Genomic DNA, 13,834 nt, shown 5'->3' on the forward strand with positions numbered 1-13,834 from the left:
CACACTCTCACACACACTGGTGTGACACAGTGGTTGACTCCTGCTCTTTGTGCCTCTTGAGATCTCCAGAAGACTGAGTGCTGCACAAAGCAGGTATGTTATACCAAGCTCACTTTGGTAGTTCATGGCATTGATCCATACAGCAGGACAACTTTAAATGTAATTCAATGGCATGAATTCTAGTATATTTTAAGTTAGGCTGTAGTTGCAGTCACCTGGGGCAAGGCCTCGCCTGAAGGCAAAATGCTTTAAAGTAATTGACTAAATCTGTGAAGGTCTTTCTCTATTTTTCACCCCTTAAGTTAATTCTTCAGTTACATCACTTTCATCTGCCTTTTCAAGCTGTCACAGTGAGCCTTGCAGCCTTTTTAAACATTTATTTTCATCTATGATCCTTAAAAAGTCTTGTTAAATCCAAAAATCTGAGATATTACTTGATTAAAACATAAACTTCATGTGTGGTGTGTAAATATACTGACTAAAAATATAGGACAGGACAGTCTTATTTTCAAGAACTGAGATATTAAGTTTGGTCTTATTACATGAAACACAGACACACAGACACACACCAGAATTACTCAGAAAGAAATGTGACTGCACAGTAATGTGAGTGCCAGCCATATTACAGAAAACTGTCATTATAAGACAGGGAGAATTTTGCTCTACCGTGATTTATACTGACTCTTGGGTGATTCTGGAGCAAAAATGAGTCAATACAGACGTTGTCCGCCAAATGAAATCAGTAAGTTTTGCACTGAATAATTCATGCTGCTTTCACTCTTTGCTGAGCGGCTGTATTTAATTTCAGACACTGAGTGGAGTTTAGGGCTCTGTTCTGTTTGTTCACTAGATGTCAGTGTAGTTTCTTGTGATAAAGTTCTGCTAATTCTGCCTAAATCACATATGCACATCTTTGAGCAGTAACATGAGATTTTATTTAAAATTCAAACCGACAGCTTGCTCTGTAACACACACACACAGATGTTGATGATTAGCCTGTTAAATGTGCTATTACAAATGATTGATGAAGGATGCCTCTTGTTGCCTACTATGAACTTCATATTACTTACAGAGGCAAAAGTTGGTCTGGAGGCATGGATCCGTCCTTCTTTTATATACAGTCTATGATCTGTATAAACCCACAACAGCACCAACAAACAAAATAGCATCGACTGCAGCGTTCAAGTATTCATAATTTCAAATGTGAGGCTGTTAAGGAGGGACATGTGCATAAAGCAGTGTACAGGAGGTCTGTAGTTTTTTTGTTGATGATGTAGCATGCCATTGAATATTGCTGGGTTTAAATATTAACTATACTCTGAGTGTACAACAAGGTCAATTAGTCCCATAGGCAACGAGTCCCTCTTATTCACTTTTCTCAATTCAACTGACATGTTTTTATTATGTCTGTACGACTCTGTGGGCACTGTGATCTGACTCATTAAGAGGACAGTCTGGGCTGCAGATGGCCTTTGAAATCAAACTGAACGATGCTGCAGTGGTTTGGACGTCACCTCACAGCAAGAAGCTTCTCGAGTCGACTGGAACGTTTCCGTGCGGAGTTTGTTCTCCATGCATGTTTGTGGGTTTGTTCCAGAGCTCCAGCTTCCTCCCACAATCCAAAGGCACGAAGCTTGGATATCACCAACTGTAGGTGTGAATGCGAGGGTTCAGTTTAATGGACTACCTGGGATCGACTCCAACCCTCCGATTGTTGTATGGATGAATTTGTCATTTAATGCGCTCCTCCAGAGAAGCAGATCTATTATCTGTTTTTGTTTTTATTAATTTAATCTAATTGAATTACTCACCTGTGATTTTCTGCTTCCTCAGACTAGCTTTAGTGAATATTTGTATTTAAATAAGCAAATCTTTACCCTCAGGGTAACATGTAACGAGGGCTCCACGTCATTAATCAACAACACATTTGTCGCATTGCTGTTTGGCTCTGGGTTTAGTTAAAGGCTGAATCGAGCCCCACGTCATCCCTAAGGTCATACGGTTCCTGTGCGGGATGACAAACCTCTTTCTTGAGTTTATTGAGCACCACGTGATTTTCAGTGATGATGTCTATGTGGCATGTATTCTTTTCTAAAGTCATGGTTGTTTTTCATAGTTAAAATGTTACAAAGTAGACATTTTCAGCGCATGAAAAACGGCGACAATTTATTAAATTTAAACTGATTTCATCAGAAAGAAAACCCGTGCCAGTGATGTTCGGCCAACGTACCGTATGTAATTTATTAAGCGCCGAGTGCTTCTGCCAACATCGTGGGCCAGTTTTATAATTTAGCCTGAGCTGTGGAGGTTACTGAAATTTGCAGTGGTCTTGGAGTCCAGCCTTTTTGTGGTCGTGTATGCCGTGCCAATATGACAGCATGGAAAACCAGACAGTAAAAGTCTTGGCACCCAAATTGACGGGAAAACAAGTAAAAGCCACAGACTTTTTCTCTCTCTTTTGCTTATTGTGTGGATGCCCTCAATGGGCATCCACACTATTGAGTTCCTGTTTCTCTTTATTCTTTATTATTCCGGGTGTTTCCGTACACTTTTCGCCGTGGATCTACTTCCACAATTTTTGTGCTATTTTCACCGTTCAAACTCTAAACTGTTCTGCTCTTTCTGCTAATGCCGGCTATGACTTTTGGTGTTTATTACTATTATACTTTTTAAAATATTACACTTTTTTCCTTTAATTTGTCCCATTGAAATGAATGGGAAACTTCCACAATTCTGCTAAAACTTTCTTGTCTTTGAAACTTAACTACTGCCTCATACTTTCACCTAGAAACTCCATTCAAACTTTAAAATGTTCTCAAATGATTTGGCTATTCCTGTATGATTCAGCTTTTTCAGATCTTCTACCGTTTTAATCTTATCCCTCTTTGAGTTTTCAGTTGCAAAATTGTGATTTTTCAGAAAATACATGCGTTGCTATGGTTGCTATGCAATTAACTCAGAGGGGACAGTGAAACTGTTTGAATTTTCTCTTCATATCCAAACAACTTCTTGCTACTTGCTCAATTTTCACTCAACTTCCACAAATTATACATCAAAACGTAGGTATTTTTGCTGGCTTTCAGAAAATGTCACTATCATTGTTGTGGGATTTATAGAATTTTGGCAAATCTCCTCAGACCAACACAATGTCGGAAAACTCTCCATATAAAGTCAATGGAGAGTTTGTTCAAAATCACGGCTGGATTTCTGTAATGAGAGGCATATTCGAATCGTCATATCTCCTTAACGAAGCAAAGTTAAGACATGAGGCTTGTCCCCGAATATCTTCAGACACCCCTGACGCTCACAATTCAAGAATTTCTTTCTCACCTATTACCGTTCTGAAATGAGTTGGACTTGTTTGAGGGTAGGAAATTTGTCCTTCGCTCAGATTTCTTCAGATTTCAAACCCTGGAAATGAACCACTTTTTTCTCTCGTCATAACTTTTTTTTGGATTTCCACAGAGACCTGAAAATGTCCATGACTGTTCACCAAAGCCTGCTGTCTCTTATGGTGAAAGAATGATATCGATACTCCAAATAGATTTCGAGTTACAAAGCGTTGTTTGAGGGCAAGTCAAGGCAGTTTTTGCTTCGCCTCTACTGAGTTACAGTGTATTACAAGTCATATATCTTTAATAATTTATATTTTATCTCTGAATTATGAAGACCTGAAGATTCCCCCATCTCTTCTGAACAAAACAATGTCTGAATGACCATTCTAGCCTCTACGGTTAGGAAATTATGGCCATTTGTTCGAGGGGAATCCTGAATGTCAGAAATACACTGAAGAAAACTCACACCTCTCTCTGTGCCTGCGTGTGTAAGGGCTGACTACAGCAGGTGCAGCTAATTTAACTGACCTACATATACCAAGCCCAGACTCTCAACAGCTCCTGTTCCCTTTATTCTCTGTGTATGTGTGTCTGTGTATCAATATTTCTCCAATGTTTAGGTATTACTCCTCAATCATAGTATTTCTGCTAAAACAAAGTACTTCTGCTACATCTTAGTACTTCTGCTAAATCATAGTATTTTTGCTAAATCATAGTATTTTTGCAAAATCATGGTATTTGTGCAAAATCATGGTTTTGAGGCCAAATCATAATATTTCTGTTATTTTATAATATATGTGCTGAATATATTATATGTGCCAAATCATAGTATTTATCCCAAATTATAGTATTTATGCCAAATTACAGTATTTCTGCTAAAAAGCAGAAATAGTCCTTTTTAGCAGGAATTTCTGCCAAAAGATAGTATTTATGTTAAAACATAGTATTTCTGCTAAATCAGAGTATTCCTGCCAAATCATAGTATTTCTACTGAAACATAGTACTTCTGCCCAATCATAGTATTTGTACTGAATGATAGTACTTGTGCCAAATCATAGTATTTGTTCCAAAGCATTGTATTTGTATGGAGTCATAGTATTTCTTCTAAATCATAGTATTTCAAACAAATCTCAGTAGTTGTTGTTAAAACGCAGAATTATTGCCAAATCATAGTATTTGTACCCAATCATAGTATTTCTGCTAAATCATAGCATTTGTGCCAAATCATGGTATTTGTGCAAAAACATAGTATGTCTGAAAAACCATAGTATATCTCTTATGTTATAGTATTACTACTAAGGCATAGTACTTGTGCCAAATCGTAGTATTTGTTGCACATCATAGTATTGGAACCAAAACATAGTATTTGTCCCAAAGCATCGTATTTGTATGGAGTAATAGTATTTCTTCTAAATCATAGTATTTCAATCAAATCTCAGTAGTTGTGTTAAAATGCAGTATTATTGCCAAATCATAGTATTTGTACCCAATCATAGTATTTTTGCCATGTCATCGTATTTGTGCTGAATCATGGCATTTTTGCCAAATCGTGGTATTTGTGCCCAATTAATAATTCTGTTATGTTATAGTATTACTACTAAGTCGTAGAATATCTGTTATGTTATAGTGTATCTGCGGAATATAGTATGTGTGCCAAATCATAGTATTTATACCAAATCACAGTATTTGTGCTAAAACATAGTATTTCTGCCATATTGTTTTATTTGTGCAAGAACATTGAACTGTTATGTTATAGTATTACTACTAAGTCATAGTATTTCTGCGTTGTTATAGTATTTGTGCTAAAACGTAGTATCTCTGCCAAGTCATAGAATTACTGCAATTTAATAGTTTTTTTTAGGAAATCTGTTATGTTATAGTATTACTACTAAGTCATAGTATTTCTGCGTTGTTATAGTATTTGTGCTAAAACGTAGTATCTCTGCCAAGTCATAGAATTACTGCAATTTAATAGTTTTTTTTAGGAAATCTGTTATGTTATAGTATTACTACTAAGTCATAGTATTTCTGCCAAAACATAGTATTTGTGCCAAAGCATCGTATTTGTATGGAGTCATAGTATTTCAATCAAATCTCAGTAGTTGTTGTTAAAACGGAGTATTATTGCCAAATCATAGTATTTGTACCCATTCATAGTATTTCTGCTAAATCATAGCATTTGTGCCAAATCATGGTATTTGTGCAAAAACATAGTATGTCTGCAAAACCATAGTATATCTCTTATGTTATAGTATTACTACTAAGGCATAGTATTTCTGCCAAATCATAGTATTTGTACTAAATCATAGTACTTGTGCCAATTCATAGTATTTGTTGCACATCATAGTATTGGAACCAAAACATAGTATTTGTCCCAAAGCATTGTATTTGTATGGAGTAATAGTATTTCTTCAAAATCATAGTATTTCAATCAAATCTCAGTAGTTGTGTTAAAATGCAGTATTATTGCCAAATCATAGTATTTGTACCCAATCATAGTATTTTTGCCAAATTGTGGTATTTGTGCCCAATTAATAATTCTGTTATGATATAGTATTACTACTAAGTCGTAGAATATCTGTTATGTTATAGTGTATCTGCGGAATATAGTATTTGTGCCAAATCGTAGTATTTATACCAAATCACAGTATTTGTGCTAAAACATAGTATTTCTGCCATATTGTGGCATTTGTGCAAGAACATTGAACTGTTATGTTATAGTATTACTACTAAGTCATAGTATTACTGCCAAATCATAGTATTTGTGTGAATTTGTATACTGTAATATCACTGTAGTATGTAGTGGCTAAGTAGGGGGTGTTTACAGTGTAAATAGGTCATCTCTTGTGTTGGAGTGCCCTCTTGTGGCGCCTTTTGGGTAGTGCCTTAGTAATAAACGTGAACCCTGTAAGAAGTGGTATCAGACTGATTTGTAGTGGAGGAATTTGTTGCCAGTTTTCTTAATCATAGAAACCACACCATATCACCTCTCCACATCCTCCTACTGTATGCCATACCTCCCTGTATCATCCATCTGACCGCCAATAAACTCCACCTGTGGTAATCTAATCCCTGGATGTCAGCCTCTCCTTCTGACCGAGGATAGTTACTATTGCAGCACCACCCAGCATTAAACTGACGTACACCATTCTGTACAATAGTATTTGTGCTAAAAAGTAGTATTTCTGCCAAATCATAGTATTACTGCTATTTCATAATATTTAAGCGAAATTACAGTGTTTCTGCAAAAACATTGCATTTCTGCTAAATCATAGTATTTCTGTAAACGTATAGTACTTGTACTCAATTATAATATTTGTGACAAAGTGTAGTATTTGTACCAAAACATAGTATTACTGGTAAATCATAGTATTTGAGCCAAATCATAGTATTTGTGCTAAAACATAGTATTTCTTCCAAATCATAGTATTTGTGCCAAAGCATAGTATTTCTTCCAAATAACAATATAACTGCACAATATAGGTTCTTGAGCCACATCAGTGTTTGTGCTAAAACATAGTATTTCTTCCAAATCATAGTATTTGTGCCAAAGCATAGTATTTCTTCCAAATCACAATATAACTGCACAATAAAGGTTCTTGAGCCACATCAGTGTTTGTGCCAAATCTTAGTATTTCTTCTAAATCCTAGTAATTCTGCTCAATGATAGAATTTCTGCTATGCTATAGTACTTTTTTCCTAGATTGTAGTACTTCTCCTAAGTCAAAGTATTTCATGTAAATCATACTATTTCTACCGAGTCCCAGTGTTTCTGCTAAATCATAAATAATGTTTTAGCACAAATTGTAGGATTTGGCAGAATTTTCTGTGTTCCAGCACAAATGCTATGATTTGGCAGGAAAAAAATATTATTTAGTATAAATACTAAGTTTTAGCAGAAATACTATGTTTAAACTTTAAAAAATTCTGCTATTTCTGCTGATGTGTGTTATCACTTTTGACCATTGAAATGAATGGAACACATTATCAATGGCCTCACTGATTTTGCATGCTGGACTGAGCTGTGTTTTAGCTCAGTGAGATAAGCGTCCGTTCTCAGACTGGGAGGCCTGGGTTCAAATCCCGCTTATGGCAACATTTCTTTCAGTCAACAGTTAAACTTTGTTAACTCTTTTCAACACAAATTTCAGCTTTTTCACCCCTTTTCAACACAATTTTCAGTTTTTTCACCCCTTTTCAGCACAAATACCAGCTTTTCAGCTGTTTTCAGCAAAAACCTCTTTTCAGCAGAAATTCTGCTCATTCAACTCTTTTCAGCAAAATTTTCAGTTTTTTCTGCTGTTTTCAGAAAAAAAACTATTTTCAGCAAAATTCTGCTGATTGAACTCTTTTCAGAAGAGTTTTTTGTTCAGTTACGTGAGAACCAGTTTGGCTCAATGAGTAGCTGAAAAATATCAGCCTCTTCTGCTGTTTTAGCAGGATTTCAGAGTTCAGCTTTTTCACTTGTATTAAGCACAAATTTCAGTTTCTTTACCTCATTTCACAACAAAGTTCTTCCTCTTCACCTCTTTTCTGCTAATTTGAGCTTCTGCCCCACAGTGCACATTTTCCCTCTCATCATATCTTTGCTTGTGACCAGAACTCATTTGGCTCAGAGGATAGGGCAGCTGCCGTGAGACCCGGTGGCAGAGGTTCGAATCCTACCTGTGACAGTTGCTACACATGTTCCCTGCTTGCATGCGCTCTGCTTTCTTGACACTCTCCAGTGTGTCATTACACATACAGCCATCTTCAGCAAGCACTTCTGCTTCTACACCTCTTTTCAGCTCATCTTTTTGCTTCTTTGCCTCTTTTCAGCAGAAATTCTTCTGATTCACCTCTTTTCTGCCAAATGTTTAGCCATTTCACCTCTTATCAGCACAATTCTAAGCAGCTTCTGCTAATTTCACAAGAATTGTCAGTCTCTCCACCTCTTTTTTGTGTGAATGAGTTTGGTGCAGTGAGGTGAGTTGCCGCCTTTAGACCAGAAGGGCCAGGTTCGAATCCTGCTCAGGGCAATGTTTTTTGCTTTTTCAGCTTTTTTCAGCCGACATCTTCAATGTTAAGGCATCCACACAGCATTTTCGCGGGAAATGCAAATTTTTCTAGTTTACACTGTTTTCCAATTTAATTCACAGGGATTTCACAAAATAGGACTTGAGGGTTACATGTCAGATGTCTGAAAACTCATCATCAGCCAACAATATGACACATCAGTGTTATTTTAAGTCTTAACTCTTCATTTGAAACGTATAAAAGAACCTGGGGAACACCTGCCACACAGCTGACTAGTGATACAATGAAAAACAAAGGAGATGCATGTCATCTAATCGTCCCATTCACATTACAGTTAACACCCACAAGGGATGTGTCCACTTTATCAAATTATATGACGTATAACTTCATTCAGTCAACAGTCTGTGCTTGCAACATTACCTTTTTTCATAAATATCATGAAAAATGATTCAAATAGTCACATACGTCTGAAATCATGTGGACCTGTACTAAGAGAAAGTGCATAGTGGTAACTAGTTTTATCCTTTAAAATGAGGTTAAATAAGAAGAATACATCTGGTTCAGTCCAGTTTTTGTCAGTCACAGTATGGTGAGATGTGCAAGCTACACCCATAACGTGCCTGACGTCTTCATTCTCAGTCTTTTTTCAAGTAATTAATGTGTTGAATTATCGCTCAGCTACTAAAAAAAAAGATGAGTGCCACAAACAGCAGATTCAACAGTAATCTACTCACTATTTCAGGATCGCCTTACACTGAGGCGTCACCAGGTTAAAGATGAAATGCCGGAGAGAGGGACAGATCCTGGGAGACAATCATGATCTAAAGTAAAAAGCTACTTTATATTTAGAAAAAAATAGACAGTCTGTTTGCATAGTCTGGAAGTGATCACTGATTGGGAACTCGTTCCCTGGTGGGAAAGTCCATAAGGAGCCCGGAGTTGGGTTGTTGTTGCACCTTTGCACGGTGCAGCTGGTGCGGAGGTTGGTCTGTTCTGGGCTCTAAGCAGGTCCTGGATCTGTGCAGAAGGGCATCGTCGACTCTGAGGCGGGAGGAGAGCAAACAGCAGCCAGTCTGGAGGCTCACAGCAGACAGCGGTTGGTTATCTAGATGAGGAGAAAGCAGCCTGGTAGTGGACTCCGACACCAGAAATGTGCTGTTATTTATCAGTCTTTACACCTGCTCCCACATACAGCAGTACTGCACAGCATTAATCAGTACTGTTCCTGCTAAACAGAATTAACAAAATACAAGAATATCATAAAATAATACAATATAATAATCATAACTTAATAATATTGCTGATATTTTTTATTTATTTCTGCAAATTCCAGTTATAATTATTCAGATTATACTTTTTTAGCCTTTATTTTTGTTTGTAATCGTAGACAGAACAGCAGGGATAGAGCAACAGGGAATAACAGGTCGGGCTAAACCCAGTCCTCTGCAGTGTGGTTGCAAATTTAACCAGGTGAGCCATACCAGCACCCATATTACACAGTTTAACATTATTAAATCACTGATGATGCCACTGACACCACGTTACTTACCTTTCTCTCAGGGGTAGATTTGGGTTACCAAGGAAAGACAGCTGCTGCTCCAGACTGCACACACGGAAGGCCAAGTAGCACGATGACAAGATGAGGAGAATAATACTGAAGACAGAAGAAAAGATGCACCCGTTGGTCTAATTAAAAGTGTATGTCATCTTTGCTGATAGTAATGAGTCTTGTAACAAAGTATGAGGGCTGTAATGGCTTTTGATGAACACTGGGTGGCGGCATTTGGCTACACTGTCCTGCAACAACTCAGCCTAAAGAAGAGTAAGAACTGATTCTGTAACAAATCATGTCTTTTCTTTCTTATTATGCAGCCACAGTCATTCATATACAATAATAATAATAATAATAATAAAATGAAATGTTGGGACTTTTATATAATATAACTTAGCTGTAGTTTTTAAAATATACTCTGCATTATTACATAGTGATAATAACATGATGATTTACCTATTTATCTACTTCTGAATAAGTCTGTTATATCTCAGAGAGATTAGTCTCTTCCTCTTATTCAGACAGGGGACAGGGGTCAGCAACATAATAAACAGCTAGCAGATTGACCTAATGCTTTCTGGATAATGCACAGTCTCCCAGGTGGAGGAAGGAGCACATACTGTCCTAAAGATAAATGATTTATTTATATAAGAGACAAATCTTAGAAAAGTTTCATGGGAGGAAACTTGTTGTGTGGAACAAATATAAAATAAAAGGTGTTTTATCAGCTCTGACCCCCTGTGTTCACTATGAGTCAATCATCCACTATTTATATTTCTGCATTAGTGTGTGTGTGTGTGTGTGTGTGTGTGCGTAGCTGTGAGTCAGCTCCTGGAGGAGATGAAGGTGGTGTTGTTGGTGTCTGTATGTTCCTCAGTATACTCACAGCAGGGTGAAGAACTTGAGCAGCTGGTACTCCATCTGGCCCAACTCTGCCACTGGCTCAGATAAAAGACCTCTGTCTGTCTGCAGAGCTCGCTCTGTAACACACACACACACACACACACACACACACACACACACACACACACACACACACACACACACACACACACACACACACACACACACAGTATAATAAAACCATTAATAGTGGTTGACTGTACCACATAGTCCCCTTTAAATATTGCTGCCACTCATATGCAATTACAGTGCTTTCATATATTCCCTGAAAACGATATCCAGAGTTGAGGAGTCATAAATAGATACTCTAATTCTGTTTCTACCTTTTTCTTCATTCACTGTAAACAGTGCAAACAGTCTGTGTCATACAGAACCACAGCCTCCATACTGCTCTGTTATTATGTGCATTCTTCTTCTTTACACTGTGGTGTGTTTTTGTAGTGAGATAAAACAATTGTAATATAGGTGTTGACTTACATCCCAGCTTTCCACTCCACAGACGAGCTGTGACAATAACGTACACAAAAGCTCACGCTGATCTGACATTTAATAGAGAGCAGCATTATTGGAGGAGAGTATGCAGAAACAATATTCAGCAGATAACGCGGAAGCTGTCCTCACACAACTTGGACGGCAGACATTGCTCGTCATAATCTCTACTTAATCTGCACCCGCCCAAAGCTTTTTAATACAAGCCCCTCAAATGATTTAATCTCCATTTGAGGCTTAATGTGTTGTTGCATAAGAGGAACGTTGCAATCCAAAAGCAATTACTCTCTCAATGCCCCCCTCTCACACACATGTTCTGTCTGCACAGCATTCAACTAACAATTAAAATGTTAAACAGCAAATAAGTGTGGCTAAAAAAAAAAACAATTTAATAAGAGTATAGCATCAATTTAATCGAACTTCTGGGATATTTATTGATTCTTTTCCCTACTCATCTTTTCTGACTGTTTTTTCATTAGTTTTGCATTTGGCAAACATGGTAACATGGTTCAGGATTACTGATTGGTGGTGGGTCAGTGATGGTCTGGGGAGGCATATCCATGAAGGGACACACAGATTTCTACTGGCCAGACAACGGCAACCTGACTGCCATTAGGTATCGCATGAAATCCTTAGACCCACTGTCAGTGGGTCCTGGGTTCCTCCTGGCAAGAGGATGCAGGAATTGATAACGCTGACTGGCTTCCACTCTTGGAAGCCTAAATCCAATAAAGCACCTCGGGGGCATTGTGTTTCTGTCCAGGTTGCACCTCAGACTGTCCAGGAACTCAGTGATGCCCGGGTCCAGATCCAAGATCAATTTCAACATTTTTTTCCACTTTGATTTTTGGGTTATATTTGAATTCAGCCGTCCATAGGCTGATCATTTTCATTCCCATCAAACAATGTGGCATCCAGTCCATCTTTATAGATATCCAGCATGAAGCTTCTTTTTCCCCATCGAGATCTGATATGTTTTCAAAGTGTTGCTTTCATTTTTTTGAGCAGTGTCTATTAATGTTTAATCGATTAGTCTTCTTCTACTAAATCAATGACATTTAGAAAACACACAGTAACAACATGTCTTCAGTCTCTCCAAAGTTAATTTACCTCATACTAAAAATGACTTCCTCCTACCCTTAAACCTCACAGATTAACACCTCCTTACATCTTAAAAATTTTATACTCCCCCCAAATTAAAAATGTTTAAAATAAAGATACAATACAATACTCACTCTTAGAGTGCATAATGCAGGCACTTTATTCCACTGCCCTGCTGGGAGTAGATTTTCTTTCCATGCTGCACTCCTGTGAAAATCTGTACCTTTACCACTGGGACGTGTTATACAGAAAGATAATTTATTATTTTTAAACGGAGACTGAAAACCCGCTTGTGAGATTACTTCCCTCTTTTTGCGTCATAAAACTCAATTAGTCAAAACTCACAAGACCCTGCGATTACGTGGCCTTGCGTGAAGCCTTGACCTTTGTATCTATGATGTAACGCTGCATCATTATCTAGTTTTATCACCTTCGAGTTGCTGCTCTGATTTGAAGGGTGTGTCCGTGGCACTCAGGCTGCTGGTTGAGTTCCCCAGGAGGTCGGGGAGGGAGGAGGACACAGACACGACCGAGGGTTTCCTTCTCCACTTTAACACTGATGGGAATTCATCAACCACTGGGAACACGTCTGGAGCTGGGAAGTCATCCTGTGGCACAGGAGGAAGAGAACAACAGATCAACACATGAGCTGTCAGCACACGTCTGGTTTTAAATAAATGGTTATTATATTATTAATAGTAAAGCCTCTTTGAAAGTAAAAAGCCTTAAATTAGATCAAAGCCTGTAAGGTTGCAAGGGAAAGAAATCTGGGTGTAAATAATTTTGTTTTGGTAATAATGCAGGTATAAACTTTTAAAAGCTCTTGGATGTTTCACTTTTGCCATAGTATGATGACATGATAATCAAACACCCTGTTTCCATGATTATTATCAGTCCAGGTTAGAGTATGATCAAGGACAAGTACGTTAACACAACTTAATTATTCCTTCATGCAAAAGCTGTTCTGTCGCAGTGTAACCTGTGGTGTGTGTGTGTGTTCATGCACACAAACACACAAGGTGACTTCAGAGAGCTCTTTGATAGCATCTTGCAGACTCGGGGAATAATGCACTGTGAGGCTGCAGCTGCAACAAAATGATGTATTGATCCTGTCTGTGTAGGAAGGTTAGTCAGCCCTCTGATCAGTGTTTCAAGCTACTTCAGGGGTACACTTGCTTTAATTTTTCCAGTTTTAAGATTTTTAACAGTTTTTTTTTTAAAGTGGTTTCTCTCAGCGGAAGACATGTCCTCACTGACCAGGGATAAGGTTGGCTCCTCCATGAACTGCTTCAAGCTCAGACTCTTCCCATTGACCTGAAGAGGAAAAGCAGATCACTTCTGTAACTAACATGTACACCACGACAAATTAAATTAGCAGTGTAGCTCTATATGTGTGTGTGTGTGTGTGTGTGTGTGTGTGTGTGTGTCCTCCATCTGT

At 37.8% G+C, this 13,834-nt stretch overlaps 1 protein-coding gene and 1 long non-coding RNA gene across 4 annotated transcripts in view; one reads left to right on the forward strand and one right to left on the reverse strand.

The window, feature by feature from the left end:
* On the forward strand, positions 1 to 10,612 carry LOC308397975. The gene is made up of 3 exons (XR_013971876.1): positions 1 to 93; positions 9,739 to 9,821; positions 9,912 to 10,612. It is a non-coding gene; the product is annotated as an uncharacterized lncRNA (long non-coding RNA).
* gramd2aa (GRAM domain containing 2Aa) overlaps positions 7,711 to 13,834 on the reverse strand; it is a 26,761-nt gene continuing 20,637 nt past the window's right edge. For all 3 annotated transcript variants that reach the window (XM_080884308.1, XM_080884306.1, XM_080884307.1), the window contains exons 8-12: positions 13,654 to 13,710; positions 12,827 to 13,004; positions 10,790 to 10,883; positions 9,901 to 10,005; positions 7,711 to 9,456 (exon numbers count right to left, since the gene is read on the reverse strand). In XM_080884308.1, the coding sequence (XP_080740434.1) occupies positions 9,453 to 9,456; positions 9,901 to 10,005; positions 10,790 to 10,883; positions 12,827 to 13,004; positions 13,654 to 13,710 (438 nt within the window). In that variant the 3' untranslated portion in view covers positions 7,711 to 9,452. The remainder of the gene's footprint in view (positions 9,457 to 9,900; positions 10,006 to 10,789; positions 10,884 to 12,826; positions 13,005 to 13,653; positions 13,711 to 13,834) is intronic.

This window comes from Rhamphochromis sp. 'chilingali' (genome assembly GCF_963969265.1).
Source record: "Rhamphochromis sp. 'chilingali' genome assembly, chromosome: 6".
Lineage (NCBI taxonomy): Eukaryota > Metazoa > Chordata > Actinopteri > Cichliformes > Cichlidae > Rhamphochromis > Rhamphochromis sp. 'chilingali'.